The 21,698-nt window shown below is 48.2% G+C and overlaps 1 protein-coding gene across 10 annotated transcripts in view; it reads left to right on the top strand.

Annotated features, from left to right (window-relative positions):
- The window catches only part of ATXN7L1 (ataxin 7 like 1), a 245,975-nt gene extending 224,822 nt beyond the window's left edge, over positions 1-21,153 (top strand). For 7 of the 10 annotated variants that reach the window (XM_027071688.2, XM_015076168.3, XM_015076170.3 and 4 more), the window contains 6 exons: positions 3,831-4,023; positions 8,139-8,260; positions 9,699-10,004; positions 12,543-13,482; positions 16,697-16,771; positions 18,349-21,153. In XM_027071688.2, coding sequence (XP_026927489.1) covers positions 3,831-4,023; positions 8,139-8,260; positions 9,699-10,004; positions 12,543-13,482; positions 16,697-16,771; positions 18,349-18,390 — 1,678 coding nt within the window. In that variant the 3' untranslated portion in view covers positions 18,391-21,153. The remainder of the gene's footprint in view (positions 1-3,830; positions 4,024-8,138; positions 8,261-9,698; positions 10,005-12,542; positions 13,483-16,696; positions 16,772-18,348) is intronic. The other 3 variants (XM_015076169.3, XM_015076173.3, XM_015076172.3) reach the window with 3 other exon arrangements.
- The last annotated feature ends 545 nt before the right edge of the window (positions 21,154-21,698 follow it).

Genomic DNA, 21,698 nt, shown 5'->3' with positions numbered 1-21,698 from the left:
CAGGTTCTGCGGTCAGCCAGCTCCTGGCCCTGCAGTTAACACTTCTGCAGACACGTTGTCTTCTCAAAGTATGTTAAAATCTCATGTTCACTCTGTAGCCATTGGGATGCTTCAAGTGCAAGTAGCAGAAAACCTAGTCTTCCTGATCGCTTAAATAATTAAACATTTTATCACATGCAGGGCGCCTGGGTGGCTCAGTCAGTTGAGCATCCCACTCTTGATTTTGGCTCAGGTCATGATCCCAGGGCTGTGGGATCGAACTCCATGTCAGGGTCCTTACTGAGCACTGATGGGGAGACTGCTTGGGATTCTCTCTTTCTCTCCCTCTGCCCTTCTCTCCCGCTCATGTGCTCTCTCTCTCACTCTCTGTCTCACTCTGTCTCTCTCTCTCTAAAAATTAAAATTAAAAAAAAAATCGTTGGGGTGCCTGGGTGGCTCAGTCAGCTGAGCATCCGACTTCGGCTCAGGTCATGATCTCGCAGTCTGTGGGTTCGAGCCCCGCGTCGGGCTCTGTGCTGACAGCTCAGAGCCTGAAGCCTGCTTCAGATTCTGTCTCCCTCGCTCTCTGCCCCTCCCCCACTCATGCTCTGTCTCTCTGTCAAAAATAAACATTAAAAAATTAAAAAAAAAATTATCACATGTGACAAGAAGTCCAGAGGCGACAGGGCACCAGTCCCCAAAGATGTGGAATCGGCTCATATTCCCTGCCTTTCTTTTATTCCACCCTCTTCAGTGTTCGGGCTTCATGTTCAAAGTTTTATAGCAAGATGGCTGTGGTACTTGGTACTTCCAGATGAAGGTGGAGACCACTTTCTTGTGTCTCTTTTTAAAAGTGAGGAAAATTTGCAACCTCCCCAGAGGAAAAAAAAAATTTATGTATTTTTCACACCCTTTAACAAATCAATCATTAGCAAGATAAGTGAAATTCCCATTCTTGGTTTAGGGGTTGAATGGACTCTTAATTTCGGATCAGGTCATAATCTCACCATTCGTGAGTTTGAGCCCTGCATCAGGCTCTTATGGAGCCTGCTTGGGAGGCGACTTCTCTTCTCCCTCTCTCTAAATAAGTAAATAAAGTTTAAAAAATATTTAAAATAATAATAATAAATGTAAAGATATTTTCCTACATAACTGTGATGCTATTAATCACACTAAATAAAATCCAGCTCACTTTTATCTCCTGTAGGACAAGGAGGTCCTAACACAGTGGGAAAGGCCTCAAAAAGAGGCTGCTAGAAATTTTGGAAACAACGTAAATGTCCATCGATAGACATAGTTAAGTAATAATTCAGTCAATTATGATCTATCCATACTATGGAATATTGGGGATATTAAAAATGATCTAATTCTACCCATGGAATGATTTCTACAACATCACTAAGCAAAAAAAAAAAAAAGCATGTCTGAAAATAGTATATACAGTGTGAGCCAGTTCTTGCTTAAAAATGCATGTGCCTGTGTATGCACAGTAGAGAAATCTGGAAGGATATAAATCAGAATGGTAATAGCACTTGATCTTGAATGGCAGGATTATGGATGCTGCTTTCTTTCCTTATATGTTTCAGCATTATCAGCATTGTTTTCCTGTATGTGTCTTCAGCCATAAATAGGCAATAACGTTGCCCCTTCTGATACAAGGGAGTAGGTATGTGGGAATGCACCTGGAGAGATGTGTCCTCCGGACCATACACTTTGAACATGCAGAATGAATGGCATTTTTGTTTTCATAAATATGGGAAGGTGACAGTCAGGAACAAAGTGTCACAGCAACAGAGTTCTTGTAGTAACACTATAAAAACTACCTGGGGCCTTGGGTTTGGTTTCTTATGGGCTTCGTTACTATGGTAAAATATACATAATGTAAAATTTACCATTTTAACCGTTTCTACGTGTACAGTATGTGGCATAAGTACCTTCACCTTGTGGTGCGACCATCACCACCATCCCTCTCCAGAACTTTCTATCATCTCATTTTGAAGCTCTGTACCCATTAAACACTAACTCCCCATTCCCCATCCACCATCACCTGTAACCACTGTCCTACTGTCTGTCTCTATGAACTTGACTATTCTAGGTGCCTCATATAAGTGGAATCATACAATATTTGTCCTTTGTCACTGGCTTATTTCACTTAGCATAATGTCTTCAAGATTCATCCATGTTGTTGCACGTGACAGAATTTCCTTCTTTTTTAAGGTTTAACATTCCATTGTATGGATATACCATTTTATCCATTCATCTGTTGATGGACGTTTGGGACCTTTGCGGCTTTGCTTTAAATGACTGTGTTTGGGACACCTGGGTGGTTCAGTCCATTGAGCGTCCAACTCCGGCTCAAGTGATGATCTCACGGTTCGTGAGTTGAGGCCCCACATCAGGCTCACTGCTGTCAGCACAGAACCCACTTCGGATCCTCTGTTCCCCTCTTTCTGCCCCTCCCACACTTACGCTCTCTCAAAAAATAAATAAACATTAATAAATAATTAAGTTAAATGACTGTGCTTTGGGGATCTGGTTTGAACTCAGGTATTTGACAGCTGGAAAGATTTCAGAGCAACGAAGAATTCCGAGGGAAGTTGAGGGAATAGGGAGAAAATCAACGGTGCTGTTTCACACTGCTTGAAGGGGCAGCTTTCAGAGAAGAATACAGAAAACTAATTTTTCTTCTCCAAAACTTCTTTTTCTCCCTTTATTTCTCCTTGGTCAGTCACCTGATGAAAGTGAAAAAGCAGGAAAAACAACTGACAACTAACTTTGACTATTCCTCTTCTAACTCTTTTACCAACATGAATGTGTTGTTTTTGATTTTGGTTTTGCTTTGTTTTGTTTTGGTTTGGTTTTTGCTGCTTGTGAAGCATGTAGTGCTTCTGACTATGACACTGCTTTTCTATAAGCTCAGCCGTCATTGAGATGAGATCTGCTAGGTTTTGTTCATACACAAGGAACTCATTCATGCCTTCATTAAGAAACCTATTTCTTCAGAACCCACTAGAAGCCAGTCATGCCAGCCTGTGGTTCTGGTGGCTTGTCAAAAATTAAATGGACACATCCTTCCTCAGAAGATACAATTGAACTACATGTGACTTGATATTAAGAAACAGATCTGGGGGCACCTGGCTGGCACAGTCAGCAAAGCATGAGACTCTTGATCTCAGGGTCATAAGTTCAAGCCCCACGTTGGGTATAGAGCTTACTTATAAAAAGAAAAAGAGAGAGAGAGAGAAAAGAAAAAAAAAGAAACAAATCTGGCTGTGGAGTAAGAGACTTGTGCCCCATCATTGGGACAAAACCTTTTTTCATGCCAGTAGGGTAACAGTTGCATAAAGCTATAATTTAAGAGTAACAACAAGTATGCGGCTATCTTCATCATCACCGATGGTCTGTTAATTGGTTCGAAGTTGTTTACTCTGTTGAACTTCCTGTCAGGGTCTACTTTCAGAGAGAAGCAACTATCTGGCAAGTGCAAATTACTTATGTGCAAAGAGATGAGTAATTGTGACTGCATTCATTAGAAGACTGGTTTGAAGTTAACTCTCTGTTACAGTACTGTATTTTATGTTCCACTTACACTATGGGAGTTTTCCCTGGTGCCTGAATTGAAGCCTGGCAGGGCCTAACTTCCACGGGATCATTTTAGAGAGCTGGTCGGCTCTCTAACCGAGAGCTAACCTGCTCTCAGCCTGAATTTTTGCCTTGTGTCAATCTGCCATTGACCTGCCTTCCTTGGTATGTCGAGAAAGCCGATGGGTCTCCTTCCGAGCTCCCTTCAGCTGAATGGGTTTTGCTGCCTCAGAAAAGTTTATTCTGTCCGTTTCTCTCCTTGCCCTTAGACCATCATCTGCAAATAGCATCAGTAGCAACACATCTTCAAATCACAGTGGCTGCACTCCGGAACCCCCGCTACCCCCAGCTGGAGGTGACCTCACCAGCCGACTGTCAAGTGATGAAGGGGAGATGGACGGAGCCGACGAACCCGAGAAGTTAGACTGTCATTTCTCTACCCACCACCCCAGACCTCTTGCGGTAGGCCACCTTGTTTCCATCCATGCATTCCTCCCCCCTCCCCCGACCCAGTGCTCTGCGGGCATTTAGGTCATCGTGTCAGACAGCACGCACTCCCAAGGAGAGGCTGCCAACACAGTGTTTTATGGAAAGGTACACCCTGACGTTGAATGATTGCCTTCAAAATACCCTTGAAAATCACAGAAGGAAAGGGCAGGGCTCCCTACTGGTTATAATCCTTTAAACACCTGAGTATATGTGGGCCAAGGATGCTTGAGAAACGGTGTTTATATAAGCCCACTGGGGAGCTGGCCTTGTGGCCTTGCGCACCGGAATATGGAGCCTCTGGTTTTACAGAGTTCGTCTGCCTCGCCTGCTTTGGAAACTGTCTGTCTTAGCAGTGTGCCAGGTGCCAGCCCTAGCCGCCTTTCTCCCCTGTTGATTTGGAGTTTTATTGTTATTAGTAAGTGTGACCATATGGCACCAGAACTGAGAGAGAGAGAGAGAGTGTGTGTGTGTGTATAGAGGAGAGGAGAGGAGAGGAGAGGAGAGGAGAGGGGGAAGCATTTCATGTCAGCATGATTGGCGATTAACATTAAGATACAATTCCTTCCCAATTCCTTGAAAGAGTCCACTTTTGACAATTCAGAAGGTCATTGAAATCAAGGTGGGAAATATAAGGAGGCATGAGCTGAAGGCTTGTTTATGTTTGCCCTCCAAACACTTAAGAAGGGACTGCCTGGTGCTACCATCACAGAGCTAAAGGCAGGGGGTCCTGGAACATGGGACCCCACGGCCAGGTTGCTCTGCTCCCAGCTTGAGCCCTGCAAGGTTAGCTTCAACTGTCCCTCAGTGTCATGGGCTGTGTAGATAAAACCAATCCTGAATCGGGCACCTGGCTGGCTCAGTCAGTGAGACACACGACTTTTCATCTCGGGATTGTGAGCTCGAGCCCCGTGTGGGGTGGAGAGGTTATTTAAATAAAGAAGATCTTTAAAAAAAAAAAAATCAATCATGCATCAAGATGGAGTGAGTTCCTCCTCCCTTCTATCTGTGTGATGAATGAAGGCCAATTCACTTCCTATTTCTGGGGATGATGTTGACCTGTGGTTCACAAGCAGCCTAAGACTTTGCTGCTTGGCCAGTACAGAAATAGGGACAATGAGGAATGCCTTTGACTGCCAGGAATAAAAAATTGAACCCATACAGTGTATATACACTATGGTTGTTTATTCCTCTCACCTAACAGGATGTCCAGAGATAGGTGGTTCCAAGCTTGGCTCAGCATCTCTGCAATATGGTGTTTCTTTCCTTCCTTCCTTCCTTCCTTCCTTCCTTCCTTCCTTCCTTCCTTCCTGTGTCTATTTATTTTTGAGAGAAAGAGCTGGGGAGGGACAGAGAGAGGGGAGGACAGAGGATCTGAAGTGGGCTCTGTGCTGACAGCAGAAAGCCTGATGAGGGGCTTGAACTTATGAACTGTGAGATCATGACCTGAGCCAAAGTCGGACGCTTAACTGACCGAGCCACCCAGGCGCCCCTGCAATATGGTGTTTCTGAGGGAGAATCCCTTCAACCCTTTCTGCCTGTCCTACATGATCTCACTGTGTCTGCAACAGCTCTGGTCACATCCTCACCCAGTAGTATTCTCCAAAGAGTGGAAAGGGACGAATGGAAAGGGAGTCTTTCTAAGAAGCCAGCTTCTGTCATTTCTCGGGGAAGAAAATCTTCCAATGAGCTCCCCCAGCAGGCTTCCATTCACATCTAGCAGAAACGGGTCACATGCCCACTCCTACACCAGTTGGTGGATGGGATTGCAGTGACACGGGATGAAAGTAGCCATGATTCTTCTCAAGGTTCTGGGAAGAGACCCCCCTTTCCGTGCTGCCTGTTCTATGTCAGATATCAGAACAAAAGTGCAGATCCATTAGCAAGGAAAGGGTGGGGAGAAGCGGGGGTGGGATGGCGGTTGATGAGACCGGCTACCAGTGGAGTCTGCCATGGTGGCCCATGCAGTGAAGACCTATAGCTCCACTGAGGGCACAGTGTGTGACCGAGAACAGGAGCCTCTTGGGGCATTTAACCTTGCAGCTATATTGCATGAGAGACATAGAGGGCCTCCAGCTTCCAAGTCTAAAAAAGAGATTGGGCTCTACCAGAAGGCCAGACTCCAGAGTGCAGGATATTTGTCCAAATGACAAACTGCCAGGCTACAGTGGATTAGCTCAACTCTGGGCAGGGCAGATTTGTGTGCCCTTAATGTTCTGCTGATTTAAATGGAAAGGCCATGGATTGTTTCTATGCTTTGTCCTTTCTCTCATGGTCAATTGATACATTAAATCATTTTTTGTAACGTAACAGTCATTCAGGGTGTCTTTAGCAACTGGGATGCAGGAAGAAAAGATGCCTAGACCTGGAACAGGTCCCACATGCTGCTGGGGACCGGCTTCCACATTGGAGAATCCCCTTTGTATATTTTCTTGCTCAATCAGTAAGCACTTGATAATCAGAGTGCAGGAAAGAGTTTTTCATCAGGAGTACCAGATTTGATGGGTGGCAAAATTCTAATGCAAAACCCCCAAAACATAAGCAGAAACAAAACAAAGGGAAGGTCTTGCATTTCCTCCTAAGAACTGTTCCAAAGGCTGGTTCCAGGAAGGGTTTGTGGAATGAGTCCAAACCCAGCACTGTGTCTGGGACGGAGGCCAGGGAGCTGCTGGGAGGTCTGGGGGAAAGAGGAGAAGCTGTGTTTGAGTTATAGAGTCGTATGCAGACTCGCCTGAGCTCTAGACCAGCCACATGCCACCTTCTCAGAGTCCACTTGTGTTTCTGTCTACCGGCCTTCTGCCTGCCCTAACATCATAATCCAGTGACGTTCATTAAACATCTTTACCGCTCATGTTTCAGCCCTGTGCTTTAAATGTGATGATTTGCTATAAACATTGTGTGGGACCTTGTCTCTCCAATCCATTCTTTAGCCCAAATCCCTTCCCTACCAACCTCATACTGAGGAGGAAGAGGAGAATGAAGTTTTCAGTCTTGATACCTTTATAATCAAGCCAGGTGCATAGGCAGTATTTACATAGAACGTTAAACAGCCGGGGCACCTGGGTGGCTTAGTTAGTTGGCATCCGACTTCAGCTCAGGTCATGATCTCACAGCTTGTGAGTTCAAGCCCCACAGCAGGCTCTGTGCTGACAGCTCAGAGCCTGGAGCCTGCTTCACATTCTGTGTCTCCCTCTCTCTCTGCCATTCCCCTGCTCGTGCTCTGTCTCTCACTCTCTCAAAAATAAACATTAAAAACACACACACACACACACACACACAAAACAGCCATGTAGTGATTCCATGGTGAAATGTAGTAAAGTATGTAGTAGGTGTGCCGTGAGAGCTCAAAGGGGCGAGGTTGGTCAGATAGGGCCATTGGGAATGAGAGTCGCAATTACGGCACTGGGGGAGGGGAGAATTGGGACTGCGAGAGAAGAGGGAAGGGGGTGGCCAGCGGAGGGAACAGCACGAATGGAAGCTTGGTGGTGGTGACATGTTGCCTAGAAGTGCTGAGAGGCGGACGTGAGGTCAGGACTAGGGAAGGAAGGAGTTCAGCCTAGTTGGAAGTCAAGTGGCTCTGTTGACAACAGATAGGAAAGCTCCAACAAGATGGCAGATTGCATCAGGACAAGCAGCTTCTGTGACCGTAATGAGAGGCAGGGAACCGCCGAGTCCCCGGAGAAGATGGATGGATGACACCGTAAGCGGGCGGTGCTGAAAAATCACCCTGGCTGCTGGTTGTTCTCAGTTTGGTTTGGTTTGTTGCTGTTTTTGTTTTTTTTTTTGTTTTTTGCAGGGATTTTTTACCCTAAAATGCTGGTTTGGTCCAGGTGTAGAGAAGGTAGCCCTCTGTGCCACAGAAAACTGAATGTCACTATTGTTGAGTCATAACAACAAGTTCTGCAGAAAATCTAAAACACAAACAAAAGCACCGCAGAAATATTTTTGGCTTCGGAACTATTTGCTTCTTTATTTTGAGTAAAATTGTACCCCTGTGTGTTTTTGTGCAAATGTTATTTTTCTCTGCATGGTCTATATTAGCTTATTAACCTGTAATCAAAATTTAAATGTTTTTTTTTTTTTCCTCACAGTTTTGCTCATTCGGGAGTCGCCTCATGGGACGAGGGTACTATGTGTTTGATAGAAGATGGGATCGTTTTCGATTCGCACTAAACTCCATGGTAGAAAAACACTTGAATTCCCAGATGTGGAAGTAAGTGCGCAGTTTTCGTGCTGTATGTGCTCAGAGCTGCCCCACGATGGTCTGAACCCCAGCTTTCTAGATCAATGTTGGTAGTTGGCTTTTCGTAGAGCAAAATGATTCTGAGAACAGGATCCATGATTAATTCTTTAATGTCAGCGCTTCTTAATGCCTTGCCCCCAGTTTTTCAGAGACGCGTTGGATATATGGTATGCTTTGTCTTTCTTTGGAGATCATTTTTCTGTTGGTAATCTTCTAAACTAGGTGAAAAGAGTAGTAGATAAGATCTCGTGTATGCAAGAGTGTTAAAGGGCCTTTATGCTCTGACTGAGAACATCTAAGGATACTAAGAATATGCCTCTGTTTGTAATGTCAATGCTACAGTGTCGATGCTAAAAACTTCACTATGGTTATGGACCAATTTCTAATTGTTTAATGTCCTGTGGAAAAAATATGTACAGCGGCCAACAAGGCAGAGCCCAGGCGATGTTTGAAGTTGGTTAAGCTTGTCTTTGGCCCTTCCCACCTAGCTAGATCTCTCTCCTTGCCTCTCCCTGTGTTTCTCTCCACCCTAAACCCCAGCTTCTATTCCATCTCTCTGAGCCCCCTTTGTTCTCCAACACCTCCCAATAGGAGAGTCATAAAAAGGGAAGAAAACTTCCTGATTTAGGCAAATGCCACTATGAGAGAATGACAAGCTAGACCCTCTCCAACCACGGCACATAAGGAGCAGCAGTGCCGGCCACTCAAGCCCACTGGCAGCCCCCACCCCCACCCCTACCCAGGTGAGCTCTTAAGACCTCACAACCCATTAGAGTCATGGATCCCTCAGGTCTAGGCCCGGGAAAGGCCAACGCCAAACCCCTCACCCTGCCTGCCCAGGGAAGCCCAGGAAGGGCAGGAAGGCTTTCCTGAGACACAGGAGGGTGCTGTGGGTGGTGGGCCTGGGAACAGAATTCAGAGCTTGCCCCTCCCCCAGCTTCCCTTCTCTCTCCCAGGCAGCCCCTTTTCACCACGACGCCCAAAGAGCTTCCGGACCCAAGCTCGTAGCAGAAACAAGCCCCACGGTGTGTGCCGTAAACTGGCCTAGTGGACTCAACGTTGACACTTGCCACAAAGTAGGAAAGGGCCACAAGAGAAGCTTATCGTTTCTTCCCACTGAAACGACTGCTCAGTGTGTCTAAAAGGCACCCTTGGTTTCTGCCTGTGTCCATTCTAAACGCCAACACACGGGCGCTGCATGCGGGGTTACTGTGTTCTCAGTTATTTGGTTGTTTATCCTTCTGCACTTGTTCCCCCAAGATGGCAGCCCACCCCGGTGATTCTTTCCGCTCTTTGCTCTCCTGTGTTGTGGAAGTGTAAATCCCGGACACGTGGAAGGAATGTGTTGATCTGTATTTCGCTACCTGGTGTCCTGTCAGCTCAAGCTCCATATTCCTTTCCTCCTCAGGCACAGAAACCCGAGCCACAGGGCGTCAGGTCCCTCCCCCCTTTTCAGGACTTGCCTAACCAATCTGCTGTCACTGAGCAACATTGGGGCTGCCTGGGTGTCAACTCTGGAAAGCGTAGCACCCCGCTGCCCTCTCAACCTCGCTGCCCAAACCCCAGGCCCCGACGGGCCCGAACCTGGAGGGATGGCAGCCGATGGGGGCGTGGAAGACATTAGGAAGAAAAGGAACGGCCAAGACTCTTTTTTCTTTAACAAGCATTTAACTCTGCATCAGGAGACGCCAACACAGTATTCTCTTTCAGCCAGGTCAGCATCTGGATCTCCATGCCAGCTGGCAGGGGAGGATGGGCACTGTCAGTAATTTATGCGCATCTGTGGGCTTTTGTACGGGACTTCCCTAGGCCGGCGTGCAAAGTTTAAACCAGGGCACAGTCCGCAAAGCTGAAATCCGCTGCCATTTGGCACCTAGAAAAACATATAAACTATTTAGCACGGGATGGGGGGGAGGGGAAGGGGCCCCCCGGGACAGTGAGCCTCCACATGCCCCTCACTCCCCTGCCCTCTCTCCCCTCTGCCTCTGCTATCCACTTATGATTAGTGCGGGAAAAGAAGGAAAGGGATAGAGAGTAGGCTAAAAAGTAGCATCCATCCCAGTCCTGAGTGCCAGCTGGGCAAGACTGGGGACTTCAGCCCTGCTTGTCCACACAAGTTGAAGCACACATTTATACTATTGAATGGGAAAGTTACAAATTGGGACGTTCAGAGTAGATCCCACTGAAGGGCACTGATTGGGGTCCTCTCTAAATGAGCCATCTGGTATTCAGAAAATAACATTTATTACAAGTAACTGCAAACCTCTGCCCACGTGTATTTCTATCCACATTTTAGCTAGTAAGAAACTTGAGTCAGGGAAAGATGGAGTGGATTGCCTGTGGCACCACAGCCAGGAACAGAGACAGCAGGGAGAGTGTGCTCATGCCACACGTTCCAAGGAATCGCCCCTAAAGCGTCAGGAAGGGGTTGTGCAGTGCCAGACAGTTTTAAGGGCGTGTCTAGACCTTTCCGGTCTGATATCATGGGAGTCCTTGCCCAGCATGCTTAGTTATGTTGCTGCTGAGAATTCACCTGCCCACCCATCCAGCCACCCACCCACCTACCCACCCATCCATCCATCCATCCATCCATCCATTCACTCATTAGTTCATTGCAACAAGAACTAACGTAGCACTGATTTAGTGTGGACAGGATCTTTTACGTTCTTTAGGCCTAAGAAAAAGTAGATTTTCGAACGTCATCATGGCCTCAGTGGATTTGGCAACATTTTTCTCTTATATTTGATCTGTTTGATCTGATGTTTTCAAGGACACTGTGCTTCTGTATTCGAGGACTCCTCTGGATTCCACCCTAAAGATGGAAACCATAGGCTCCACCAAATTGCAGGCAGGACACTGAATCTTCAGGGCAGCGCTAGGAGAGGCATTTCCTTCACAGTGGGGCCTCATCCTGCTGCTGCAGCCAAGAGAGTGGCCTCCAAGGACAGAAGGGCTTTCGAGAGGCCTCGTCTCACGTCTTGCTCGAAGCTTTGGGGGTGCAGGCCCCAAGCCTGCCCACCTTCAAGTACCACTTTCAAAGAAAGAGAGCTAGTTCCTAACTGCTGGGGTGGGGGTGGGGGGCTCAGCTACACTGAAAATGATTTCCAGGCAAAAGCGGGGGGTGGGGGGCGGGGAGCAAGGGGAGAACTAGGAAAGAGCCCGTTTGAAAATACTCACCTGGCTCCTGAGGTCAGTATCCCTTCCTGCAGAATAAAATCAGGAACTAACGGTGACTCCCAAAGCCCCTATGCTCCTCCTCCTGGTTCCCAGAGTAGCAGCAATATTGACCCAGGCCATGGTTTGGACATGGGAGTCAAAAGACAGAGTTTATAGGCAGGCCCCAAGAGTGACCCGCCACTGGGTGCTGCCCTTGGTTCCACAGAGTACAGGAGACAGGGAGTTTGCTCCCAGGGACCCCCAACCTCCTGGAAGACCCTCCTCCCCCCGACCTTGTGTTCTCCTGTGCCCACATCCTGCATCTGTCTTCAGAACAAAGTGGAAAGTCCCGATCCCCTTGTCTGGATACATACGGGTCCCTATCTTCTCACCTCACCCTGACACAGAGATGGGGAGGCCTGTGGGAGGGCAGCCACACCCCCACTGTAGCTCCCCAGAGCGAGAGCCAAGGTTGGGTGAGGTGAATAGAAATAAATCGGCAACAGCAGCCCCAGGCTCACGTGGACACGCCTCTCTGGAGTAAACCGGAGCCTGCAGGCAGCAAAGGCCCGAGAATGCTGGCCTGGGAGCAGGGGGGGAGGCAGGGCACAGGAGGGGCTGGGAAGCCCTGAGCGGCAGTGTGCAGGGGTGACCCCGGGGTGCCGGTGGCAAAGCCCTGTCCTCACACCTCTTACTTCAAGCCAGGACCTAACTGTGAAATGACTACTGCTCATTAAAAACCACCTTCATCACTGCCAGAAAAAAAAAACAGCGAGAACACTGTTGGGGAAATTTCTATTCTAAATAACATTCGCCTTTATTCACGAAGCCAAATCAGCCATTATCCAGTAGCCAAGCGTGGAAACAAGGATGTGAAAACCTGAAAGCATTCAATATAGGTTGCTGGATGTTGCAATGGGGGGAGCCACAGGGAAGGGCCATAAATCAGAGTCCGCCATCCTCCAAGGCTTCATCCTCCATAGTCTGGTTCTACTGGGGTTCCTCTGTAGCCCTGAGGCTCATGCTTACTCGAGCCTCTGGAGCAGTGCCAAGCCTGTTTCTCACGGTTTCTCTCTCACTCTTCTCTCATGTTTAGGAAGATCCCTCCTGCGGCAGATAGCCCCATGCCCTCGCCAGCAGCCCACACCTCCACCCCCGTTCCAGCATCCGTTTTACAGCCTTTCAGCAACCCCAGTGCTGTGTATCTTCCTTCAGCCCCCATCAGCTCGAGACTCACCTCTTCTTACATAATGACATCAGCCATGCTCTCAAACGCAGCTTTTGTGGCGTCGCCGGACCCGAGCGCCCTCATGTCACACACCACAGCTTTCCCCCATGTGGCTGCAACCCTCAGCATCATGGACTCAACCTTCAAGGCCCCATCCGCCGTGTCCCCGATACCAGCCGCCATCCCTTCCCCATCCCACAAGCCATCCAAAACCAAAACCAGCAAATCCTCAAAAGTCAAAGACCTGTCCGCCCGTAGCGACGAGTCTCCAAGTAACAAAAAGAGGAAGCCGCAGCCTTCGACTTCCTCCTCCTCCTCCTCATTATCCTTGCAGACATCCCTCTCGTCTCCATTATCAGGGCCCCACAAAAAGAACTGTGTGTTGAATGCCAGTTCAGCTTTGAACTCCTATCAGGCGGCCCCTCCCTATAACAGTCTGTCTGTGCACAACTCCAACAATGGGGTGAGCCCACTCAGTGCCAAACTGGAGCCCTCAGGACGGACCTCGCTGCCCAGTGGCCCCGCGGACATAGTGAGACACGTGGGCTCGGTGGGCGGCAGCAGTGACTCCTGTCCCCTCTCTGTGCCCTCCCTTGCAGGGGACCTCTCTCTGGCCTCACACAATGCCGTGTCTTCGCTGCCCCTCTCTTTTGACAAATCAGAAGGAAAAAAGCGTAAGAACTCGAGTTCTAGTAGCAAAGCCTGTAAAATCACTAAAATGCCTGGTATGAATAGCGTTCACAAAAAGAACCCACCCGGCCTTCTCGCACCGGTGCCCGATCCCGTTAACAGCACCTCCTCTCGGCAGGTAAGGGACCCGTGTTTCCAGGGGCCTCCCGGCGCTGCCTTTACGGGCTCTGGGGGGGGCAGAGGGAGCTGGGCAGAGCCCCTGCTCAGCCAGGTAGCTCAGGTAACAGAGCAGCCTCCGTTCAGAGAACCGAGTAGTTGAGTACTTTGCCACTGCGTGCTAAGTAAGCTGTCGCGAGCGAACGCTGCGCGCATGTCACTTACTTTAAACCTCACCACCCAGCGCAGTCGGTGCAATTGTCAGCACCACTCTACAGATGGGGACGCTGAGGCACAGGGAGAGTCTGAGCTCCCCCTCCTCTTCTGTCGCTTTTGGATCTTGAGTTTTGAGCACAATTTCATTACATCTGGTCTATGGGAATCCCCTCCGTGAGAGCCCGAGGCCCAGGCAGGTCCAGTGATGACCTGGGCCACCTGGGCTATGGTAGGCGGTGCTACTGCCTCCCGGGGTGACTGACTGTCCCCACCCTTCCAGGCAACCTCGGCCCCACCTCCTCCTATGATAAAACTGCATCTCACACCTATAGGCACAGAAGGGTCCGATGCCACCTGCAAATAGGAGGGTGTGTTGTGAGGAAGTCTGGGAAAGTGGAGCGTGGTCTGAGAAGAGCCCAAGACCAGCCGTCCTCAAATCTGGTCTTTTCCCCCAGGCGGGGGAGCTACTTAGCAAATGCCCACCCCCTCCAGACTCTACTAGGAGAGGGCAGAGGTGGTGGCAGGGCCCACCCTGAGCCTGAGCCCCACCGGGGCAGCAGGGCGAACAGGGGGCTACAGCTGCCCACATTTAGAATGAAGTGGGCCGGACCCTAAGGCCAGCCCTGTCTAGGGAAGAGGACTATGGAGGGATGAGAGGCAGTTAAACAGATGTTTTAATTTTTATGTCATCTTTATATGAGACTTGTTACAACCTCACAAAGAGAACATCTTGGGGGGGGGTTCACAAATCACAGGTAAACACCTGAGAAACCGCACGTTTGGATCTCGGGGGCCAGACAGGCTGCACACTGAGGCCAAGGGGAGACAGGGGGAGATGTAGGTCCTCCCACTAGAGCCCTGTGGCTGCAGCAGATGCGCCACCATCTGACCCCCCCCCCCGCCCCCAATTCCAGGGGTGCAGAGGAAAGGGGCTGGCACCCACAGACTAAGCTGCTGGTCCGGGCCACCTCCAGGCCTCAGGATGAAGGGTAGAACCAGGGCTTTCTAAACTTGAACTTGCACAGGCAGCCCCTGGGGGTCTTATGAACCTGCAGACTCTTTGTCAACAGGTCTGGGGTGCCACTCTCTGGCTTACAGGCCACACCCTGAGCAACAAGGCTATAGTGTCACCCATTTTATTTTTAAAAGTTTTTATTTATTTATATATTTATTTTGAAAGAGATAGAGAGCCGGGGAGGGTCAGTGAGAGAGGAAGAGAGAATCCCAAGGAGGCTCCGTGCTGTCAGCGCAACACCCAGTGTGGGACTCAAACTCATGAACCGTGAGATCACGACCCGAGCCAAAATCAAAAGTCAGGCACTTAACCGACTGAGTCACCCAGGTGCACCTAGTGTCACCCACTTTATATAAAGTTCTAGCCGCTAACACTTACTTCTGGGATGGGCTCTGTTCCAAGCACTTCAGATATATTAATTCCTTTCATTGTTACCTGTTATTACCCCCATTTTACAAATGAGGACACTGAGGCACAGGAAGGTTAAACAATGTGCCCAAAGTCACACAGCAAGGAAATAGTAGGGCTGAGATTTAAACCTAGGCAATTTGACTCTGGAGTCTAGACTCTTAACCCCCATGCCTCTGTGTTAATGTTGCCCTGTTTGTTCTTGGGTCAGCAGGACTCTATGAAATATTTAGTAAACACAATGAATTAGTCAAAAATGAATGAATGAAAAAGTTTAGTAAACACAATGCATTAGTCCTGAAAGGAGCAGACGAGCCTCCAGCAGAGTATTTATCAGGAGGGAAATCAAAAAAGCAGATTACTTGAACAGCTGCCTTGGTCTAGCCAGCACTGGCTCCCTAATGCAGGCAATACTTGCCTGGGTGCTTGTCACCAGGCCATTAAGAAAAGACTTTGTCCAGGGGCACCTGGGTGGCTCAGTCGATTAAGCATCTGACTTCAGCTCAGGTCATGATCCCATGTTTTGTGAGTTGAAGCCCCGCATCGGGCTCTGTCCTGACAGCTCAGAGCCTGGAGCCTGCTTCAAATTCTGTGTCTCCCTCTCTCTCTGCCCCTCCCCTGCTCATGGTTTGTCTCTCTGTCTCTCAAAATAAATAAATGTTAAAAAAAAAAAAATTTTTTTTAAAGAAAGAAAGAAAAGGCTTTGTCCAGGGTCACCACTGGTGATTTCCAAGTGTTGGGGAAAGGCCTTTGCAATCAGTGTTGATCCCGTTAGGAGACTGGAGAAGCATAACATAGGTTGAGAAATTCAAGGTATGGGCTTTGGGAACCAAATAGGGCTCTCTTAAATTGTATCTGGGAAGCATAAGACCAGAATTGCCACAGAGATATTAAATTGAACCAAAGCAAGACTGCCAATGTAAGGCAAACATCTTTATGCAAAGGTGAGTTAACGTAGAGGACGATGCTCTCTACAGGTCTCTATAGGCTCCAGGAGGAGCTGCCTGCCAGAAGGGTAATCACCTGAGGAACCAGCTCCCCAGGTGCCCAGGACGGTCACAGAGAAAGGGAAGGAGCCCCATAGCCACACCCACCTGCCCCCAGCACCGTTTGCCTTGTTTTCTGAAGAATAGCAAGGTGTTGGCTATGTCTTCTGGCCAAGAAAACTGACCCAGAAAAAGATGCAGGCTTTTATCCTGAGCTAGTCCAAGGGAATCTGAGCCGGAAACCAGATGGGTCTGGGACTGGTCTGCGAGGTCAGGGATGGAAAAGCTGGGGCCTCTGCAGGGTTAAATGCCCCCCCAGGAGGGGCCGGGCCTCTTGCCAGATGCCTTTATCCTCACCCCCTGAAACTCACGGTCTACATCTGGGAAGCAGAATGAAGAGTTCCCCTCCATTCTGCTTTCTCTCTGGGACGGGAAGGGTGTCAGCAAGATGCCCCCCAAGGCATTTTCATCTCCTCTGACATCTGAGATGGAAACACTAGCCATGCACCGCTCGGAGGGAGGGATGGCGCTCTTGTACCCCGGGCGGCGCAGGGTCCCGGGAGTCTTTCACAGGCTGGCGGATCTGAGTGGGCCTCGCTGGTGTCTTTCAGGTTGGGAAAAATAGCAGCCTACCTTTGTCACAGTCCAGTCCTTCAAGCATATCCAGCCCAGGACACAGCCGACAGGTAAGGTACTGAGGGGGACGTGCACAGGGTCACCAACGCAGAGGCATGGGCAGTGGGGCAGACCCTAGCTCGAATCTCTGCTCCAGATAAGAACAAAGCTTCCTGGCTTCCAAAGCTAGGCCTTCTGGTTAGTAGCTGTGTGCCCTTGGTCGAGTTACTTAACTTCTCTGTGCTTTAGTTTCCTCACCCATAAGGGGATCATAATGGCCCCCACTTCCTGTGGCTTTTGTGAATATTAATCTATTCACCTAAAGCCTCTAGAAAATGCCTAACACATAGCACACAAGTATGAGCCCCGATTTTTATTAGCAGCTGTGTGATATTAGGCAGAGTAACTTCTCTGGGTCTCAGTGTTTCCATCTGTTAAATAGCAAAGGTGATGCCTACCTCCTAACGTTGTTGAGAAAATTAATGGTTTTGACTGCAGGGCCTCGCTAGGGACACCCATCAGTCAGTCCTCTCTCAAGGCCTCTGGTGAGCTGTAGCTACTGTTCAAGATGTGGTTTCCTGGTGGGAACATCCAGGGTAGATGCAGCAGTTTTTACAAATTCGAGGTGTGAGAGTAGTCAGTGTACAAATGATTTGCTACGAGGGACTGTGCGTGCCCCTGGGGGAAGCCAGGGTGGGTAGGGGATGGGGGTTTATAGGTTACATGTGACTGTAAAAAATAAACGTATGGTGGTGTTATGTTGTCTTCAACGGGCTACAGGTTTTGTAGAGAAAAAATTGCAATGTGTTTGTCTGCATTTCGGCCTTTGAGGTCTCCCCACAGATGTCAGGGTGGTGTGTGGGTGAAGATTATAGGAAAACCGTTTTGTATCCCTAGATCAAGGAGCGTGTCTCCATCATTTTGGGTCACTTTGTGCCTGAGCACCTGAAGCCTATCCTCTGTGGGGGGTAGGTGGGGGCAGGGGTCTGGGCCCTGGCAACCTGCCTCTGATCTTGACAAGCCTCCTGCACGGGTTGCTGGGTCCACCCAGAGGCCACACGGTCACCCTTAACAAATGTAATAATAATCAAATAGGCACCGTTTGTGGTGGCTTTTTCTGCAGGTGCCGCGCTGAGCCCTTTACATACATATAGACCTGTTAGCAACCCTGTGAAGGACCAGTGATGAGCCTCATGTTACAGATTGGAGATACCCGGGCGAAGAGGCTAAGTAACTTGAACCTAAAGCCTCTATGTTAATCCAACACTACACTTCTTCCTTAGATAATTCTCCGTGTGGTGCACAGGTTAGATAGGAAAAGGTAAATGAACAGAGGCCAAAAAAAAAAAAAAAAAAAAAAGACTGGTTAATTATTGCAGTTCTCTCTCTGGGAAGGGAACCACACCCCCACCCCACCACATGCATGTCCACGGGGTTTGCCCCTGTGTTTTCCCCCAAGCTAGGATCTTTGTGGCCACCTCACATGCCCCTCCTTTGCTCATTTGCCTCGTTTCTTTGCCCAAGGCAAGAGATGGGACGGTTGCATTAAGGGTCACGCCAGACGGAAAAAGCGGAGGCTCCGTTCTTGAGTTCTTGCGGGTAATCCCCAGTGTGTGGTTTCTACACAAGCTTTTCTTTTCTTTCCTAGAAGACCACCAACAGAACGGGCAGGATCAGGACTCTTCCGTAACAAGACTGTGAAGCCACTTCCAAACCAATGCCTGGCCACCCGGGGCTGAGGCGGGAGGAGGAGGGAGGGGTGTGCGCAGCCGGGGAGAGTCTGTTTCCTGTGCCGGCGGGTGGCTCTGGCCTTTCTTCTTCCTTTTTTAATTGACCGGTTTTTAGTTCCGAAGAGAAAGCAAAAGGCAAAAGAACGTGAATTTAAGATTCACAGAAAACAGTACCAGTGTTTTGTTTCGGTTCCTTCATTTGCCACGTGTACGCGTTCTTCCAAGTTCGGGGTCGGCCCTCTATAGCTTCCGATGCTGCTACCGCACCATCCTTTTGCTCCAGCCAGGGGAGCAGACGCTGCAAGTGTCATTTCCTGGTTGGCGTTGTCTGAAACTCTTGAACTTGAGCACACGCCGTGCTCCTTCCCTCGACCTCTCCCACCTGTCCCTTCCATCCCCTCCCACCTGCCGCTCACGGGGTCCCCACTGGCCTTCGGGAAGGGGCTGGCTCTCACGAGCTCCCCTCTGGACAGCGTGCTGGGGGAGGGGCTTTGCTGGGAAACAGCCTGTGTCTCTGCCGAGAGCGGAGAGCTGCGGGGCCGGGCTGAGCGCCCCCAGCAGGTTCCTGCGCTGCACCAGCACCGTAGGAGCCCGACGCTGTGGGCAAGTTGGAGAAAAGTGGCCACTGAACTATGTCGTTTACCCAATACCACTGTCCAGCTGTGCAGCTCAGAGAGGATATACTGGGTCAGGAACAGGGGCTGGAATGGGCCTGGAAGGTGACTAGAAGCAGAGCGTATGGGTAGGGGAAGATATCCCTCAAAAGACCGAGGAAACTGGGTGACTGATCATCGGAGCTTGTTAGGAATCCACGCTGCCAAATCCCTTCCCGGGTGCCGTGCACAAGGGCCCCAAAGCTGGGTGAGCCAGAGAAGGAGGAATCCCAGGGAAAAGGCACGAGACCCCAGTGCCCACAGCGATGGAGGTTCCTAAGCTGCCCTCCGGGGCCAGGCAAGAGGAGAAAACGCAAGGGTGGGGGTGCAGGAAGGGTCTGAGGGAAAGCTTCCGTGGAGGGTTAAGTATCCAACGCCTGGTGAGAATAAATACTAGCACTGCCCGCGCCCCTCCGTGCCCTGGGCCCCAGGGTCCCGTGCAATCAGCATTCCCATAGATCAGCTTATACTAGGTTATCACAAGCCCCGACTCACAGCACCCCCACCCCCAGAAAGGCATAGTAAGCCCAGCCACCGCCTAATGAGGAAGAGCCATTTGGAAGAGAGGGAAGAAAGAAGCCAGAGCCCTGCAGCTACAAAACTGTTCACACTGGAGTTTTGAAAGAAGTAGCAATACGATTAGCTCTAAGAGGGAATCATAATCAGGAATTCACAATATGACATAGGCATCCTGCGCTATTAATCATGAAACTTTGCGGACGAGATAATAGCAAGAGATCCTAGGAAGTTTTGCTTCATCCCTAAATCAGAAATGAATGCCAGTTTTACAGCTGGGCCCAAACCCTCATCTCGGCCCTCAAGTTCCCTTTCTTCCCCATCCCCTCAACCCAAAGATCAGACTACTGTTAAGTTTCACCACATTAGATTTTGGGAAGACGGGAAGCAAACGGAGTGATTTGTATCAATGGAATTGCACTGACAGTGTTTCTTATAGGATTCCTAAAATTTTTAATATAAAATGAAGATTTTTTTAAAAATCAGGAGTTGACATTAGGTACCAGGACATTAGTTCAGACGATTTCATTTTTATTTCTACAGTGTTAAAAGTGCACTTATATGCTGGTTTATTTACGTCTTGGGAAAAAGAGACTGCAAATTGAAGGGAAGATGGTTACTCTTTCTTTTTTAAAAAAAAAAAAAGTTAAGGCAGATTTTAAGACTTATAAATGTTTAAGAAATTATAAACAGGTTAGACCCTTTGGAAAAAAGTTTAGAAGATATTCTTAAAGTAAATTTTTATAGTGTTAATTTTGTAATAATTTATGTTTTACTATATTACAGAGCTAACTGACCAGAATAGTTTCAGAAACAATATGAAACGTAGGAAAGTTTAAGCAATGTTTATATTTTTAAAATGTTCTTTGAATTATGTTTTTATTGTACATTTATTCCAACTGAAAAGTATGTACATATCTTTGTTATTTTTGCACAACTTTTGTCTTGTTCGGTTTTAAGAAGTCTGTTGGTTTTTTTTGTTTTGTTTATAATTTATTTTAAGTTGTAAAAACTTGCAGGAGTAACAAAAAACAAAAAAAAATCTCAGCAACAAAATAACCCTCTGAGTTATAAACTCTTACACTCAAAGAGGGAAAACAAAGGTTGAGAGATTAAGTGGCTGCTTCTGAGAAATAATGTCTCGACAGGGACTAACGGAGCAATTCAATAGGTTTCGATGTGTGAGCTGTCTCCATCTGGAATTGCAAGCTGGAATAAAGAGGCCCCCCACCGATGCTGCTTACTTGGTGAAAGACTGGCTCTGACCAAGGTGAGGACATTGCTGGAAAACTGAGCAAAAAAGGGAAAACCCACGGTGTTTCTTCCTTCACAATCAACCACAGGTTTACTTTATAACGATGTATTAAAAACTCACAGCTTGAAAAGTGGAATGCAAATAAAAGGTTTTCTTTGGGTTTGTTTTAATGGAGTTCAACTGGACCAGCCTATTAAGCATTATTAGGGTAATCTCCTTTGGGTACTTCTGCTCATCCCCCCCAACCCCTCCCTTCCCAGCCCCTTGACTGCACACACACACACACACACACACACACACATCACCACCACCTCCACCCCACCCCCCATCTACCTGAAGATCTCGTGACTTGTCGCCAGCCATAGAGGCCCGAAAGCTCTGGTTGTTAAGCATAACACAATGCATAGACCTGTCAGCCATAAAAAAAAGCGACTTGGATAACTTGTATGCCTTCTTTTGTATCAATGTACCAATTGTAAATAATGCTGATCAACCTTTGTAGAGAATAGTTTCTACAGCATATTCTATTATTGCTGATTCTCAGTGAACTCTTGTTTTCAAAAAGGAAAAAAAGAAATTTTCTATTTACACCTTATATTTTGTTATGCCGTCGGCCCATGGCACTTTAACAAAACTCTGTGGGTTTCACGTAGCTGGTCAGTCATGGGGTATATTCAATAACTGTTGTTGCACAGACAAGAATTTGCACCTGCTCATTTGTCCTTTCCTACTACCGATTTTTAGAACCTTTTCCAGAAGAATTTTGGAGAAAGCATGTCCAAACATTCTAAACAAATGCCACACTTGTGGAGTGGGTTTCTTTTCTACGATCCATATTTTGTAA

This window comes from Acinonyx jubatus, chromosome A2 (genome assembly GCF_027475565.1).
Source record: "Acinonyx jubatus isolate Ajub_Pintada_27869175 chromosome A2, VMU_Ajub_asm_v1.0, whole genome shotgun sequence".
NCBI classification, from domain to species: domain Eukaryota; kingdom Metazoa; phylum Chordata; class Mammalia; order Carnivora; family Felidae; genus Acinonyx; species Acinonyx jubatus.
The sequence above is the reverse complement of the archived record's forward strand: the minus strand, read 5'-3'. Positions and strand labels throughout refer to the sequence as shown.